The sequence below is a fragment of the Nematolebias whitei genome, chromosome 22 (genome assembly GCF_014905685.2).
Source record: "Nematolebias whitei isolate Nwh7 chromosome 22, NemWhi1, whole genome shotgun sequence".
In the NCBI taxonomy this organism is placed as follows: domain Eukaryota; kingdom Metazoa; phylum Chordata; class Actinopteri; order Cyprinodontiformes; family Rivulidae; genus Nematolebias; species Nematolebias whitei.
The window spans coordinates 1,451,887-1,455,049 of record NC_056519.1 but is presented as its reverse complement, the minus strand read 5'-3'; the positions used below and the strand labels follow the sequence as shown (position 1 = coordinate 1,455,049).

Here is a 3,163-nt window from a genome sequence, read left to right as displayed (position 1 = left end):
GAAGGAGTCCGCCTGGGTCTGAAGGAGTCCGCCTGGGTCTGAAGGAGCCCGCCTAAGTCCGGTCACACTGGTTCCATCATCTTGTGGTACTGGAGCTTGCAGCCGATCGGAGACGGACCTCAGAACCTGAAATAAAGAACAGAGGACAGGCTGAGACAAAGGGGGACATTTGTCTTCATCTTTAGTTGAGATGCTGTGTCTTTAAGAGTGACGTCATCAAGAACAACAACTGAGCCTTTACCAAACAAACAAACAAAACAACAATTCCTGTTAGTGCAACTACTTTCCGCTTGGAGAGCTCGGGGTCAGCAGCACTTCCACAAAACCCGTCCCGGAAGCGTCATTTCCGGTTCGTTTCTGGTTCTCTGAAACGGAAACCTTCCGTGGAGCTTACACCGGACTCGTTTTGTTCTGATCGGTTTTAGCTGCCGGTTCGATCGGTTTTTATCTAAAACTCAACTCGTAGGATCCAAACCCGGTTGTGAAAGCGCGGGAAACCCAAACCAAAGGAGCGATGGATCCTCTATCGATAAGAAGCCGATCACAAATCAATCCGCCGACAGAAACTCTGTAATTTACGGTAAACTCACCGGACCGACGTCAGCTGCGGCAGCTACACCGGAAAACCGAGCAGCTAGAGGCGGGGCTTAAATGCTGCGTTCAATAAACTGGGAAATTACGTACTCAGGCTAATAAGTTTTTTTCTTTTCTTTACATTTTTTACAGCAGTTCATTTTATTTTTCCAAGAGTTTAGTGTAGAAGATAAATTCTGACACTTTGGAAAAGACTGTGATAATTTATAATTTGACTTTAAAGTTTGAAACTTAATAAATTCTGTATCTTTATCAGGTCTCTGTTGCAAATGAGTCCCTTAGGCTCAATGGGATTAACCTGTAGAAATAAAGGTTGAACGAATAAACGAATGACTGCATCTCAGAATTATGAGTTAAAGACATTATTATAACATATGAACACTTGAACTCAAAAAACAGTGAATTTCATTATGATTTTGTAATGACTAAACAAGAAAGATGAACGAGTTTAATAAATCATAAAAACAAACACCTCAATATTATCACTTTGGTTTTTAGAATTATAATTTGAATAGCAAATATGATCTGAAAACACATCATTACTGAAATATAAAAGCACACTTTAGACTGTTAAAACCCAAAGTTTGACTTTTTACCTTGACATTAGTCATAATTAGGAGTTTAAAGTCAAAATCATATGAAAAGTTATGTGTGAGTTTAAAAGTAGAACTGATCGTATGAAGTGTTTTAATGCGAGTTCAAATGTTTTGAAGCCCATATTGACTTTAAAACTCCTAATTTGGATTTATCATCAACAAAGTCCACGATCAATAATCCAGGTCTGCAATCCAACATTTTTCAGTCAGGTCATCTGGACAGCTGAAACGTTTCACCTTCCATCCAGAAGGCTTCATCAGTCAAGGAAACGCACAACACTAAACAGATTCTTCCTCCAAACAGCTTACTCCAAAGTGGAACAAACCAGTTATGTTGGTGCTAAGATGGTATCTTTGACACGCCCCCTCCTCTGGTGCCGGCCCTCTCCCTCATGTCAAACTAGTTCAAAACCAACAAAGTCCATGCTCAATAATCCAGGTCTACAATCCAACATTTTTCAGTCAGGTCATCCGGACAGTTTCTTTTTTTGTGTGCTAAAAAAAATAAACTGTCCAGATGACCTGACTGAAAATTGTTGGATTTATCATGTTTTTTTTCTTTCTTCAGTGCTAATAATTCACGTGTCTAAATTTAAACTTGAAAAGGTCAAATTATTTTATTTTTCTTTAATTTTCTTGCCCCATAAACTGGACATTTTTTAAAATAACTGATGTAAGTTATTAAGTTAAGAATTAAAAATAAAAAAAAGTATTTAAGAAAAATGCAGCGTTAATGATTTTAATATTGTTGATGGTTTATTTGTTTTGTTTTTATTCTGCTTAAATAAAATTTTTCTATTTAATATGGAAAAATAAAAGTCAGGCTGTGTTGTTAAGTTCAGAAGTTGGTCTTTAGGCCCTCTTTTTGTCCTATTCATTATTTATTTGTTGTTATTTGTGAGTCAGTCACTTCTTGTTTTGCAGCTGAAACGAGCCCGGAGCTCTGAATTCGTCCCCTTCTCCGTGTAACCCAAACGCAGCACTCGGTGTTGTTCTGCGCGCTGTTAATAAAGTTCTGTCAAAGTGGTGACGTCATTTGTTCCGCGTTGGCCTGGACGTGGCAGTGAGGAGGAGCAGCGCCCTCGGTTCTCTGCTCCGCCTGTCTCCGTCTCTTCCTCCGGCTCAGGCAGCAGTTTCTCCGGACTGAACGGCTCGCAGCCTCCGCCGTCGGCTTGTCACCTCCTCCTGCCGCCTCCTCGGAACACTTTGACCAAAATGGGTCTGACCATCTCGTCTTTGTTCTCCAAGTTGTTCGGGAAGAAGCAGATGAGGATTCTGATGGGTGAGCGCTGATGCTAGGCTAACTTAGCTCCGAGCTAACCGGTCCGGTACCGGGGCTCAAGTCGCTCTGTAGCCCAACTTATTTTACTAACTAGTTCTGGTTGACGTGTTTTCTGTAAATGAGTTCTGTCAGGTTAAATGTTTACTTCGACTTTTACCCAGATTTAGTAAAAAACAGTTGAGCTCGTTCCGTTAGCATTAGCAGGTGCTAACGGAAGGAGCTGAACATCAGCTGCAGATGGTCTCACCTTCTGCTCCTGTCAGAGTTCATCAGAGTCGACCTGATTTAACCGTTTCCACTCTCAGTTTCTGTTTTCACTTTAATTTAAGTGTCTGAAGACGTTTACACGAGTTCAAACCCGGTTTAATTAGCTTGTAGCTATATTTGTTTTTAAGTGTTTTACAGATAAAGTAGTTTTTTCTGACGCTGCAGTAAAAAGTCTAAACCAGAACATTCATATTAGAAGTTGTATTCAGATGCTGGAAGTGAAAGAGGGCTCGAAGTGCTGTACATAAGATTACAAAATAACATTTAAAGGTTGAAGCAAAGATTAGATGTAGTAAAAACAACCAGATCAGTCGAAACCGCTTGGATCAACAAAGATCAGAGGCCGAGGAGCTCGTCTGATCGTGGACCGGAGCGGCAACATGAAGTTCTGTCTCCTCCGAGACCCTTTGGACCTCAGCACCTC

General features: G+C 40.7%; 2 protein-coding genes across 2 annotated transcripts in view; one reads left to right on the top strand and one right to left on the bottom strand.

The window, feature by feature from the left end:
• Positions 1-646, bottom strand: part of gcc1 (GRIP and coiled-coil domain containing 1) — a 3,242-nt gene extending 2,596 nt beyond the window's left edge. Inside the window, exons 1-2 of the mRNA XM_037695732.1 lie at positions 591-646; positions 13-126 (exon numbers count right to left, since the gene is read on the bottom strand). The gene's annotated coding sequence lies outside the window, so the exon portion shown is untranslated. The remainder of the gene's footprint in view (positions 1-12; positions 127-590) is intronic.
• A 1,581-nt stretch (positions 647-2,227) lies between these two features.
• LOC119428089 (ADP-ribosylation factor 4) overlaps positions 2,228-3,163 on the top strand; it is a 5,776-nt gene continuing 4,840 nt past the window's right edge. Inside the window, exon 1 of the mRNA XM_037695733.1 lies at positions 2,228-2,472. Coding sequence (XP_037551661.1) covers positions 2,406-2,472 — 67 coding nt within the window. The 5' untranslated portion in view covers positions 2,228-2,405. The remainder of the gene's footprint in view (positions 2,473-3,163) is intronic.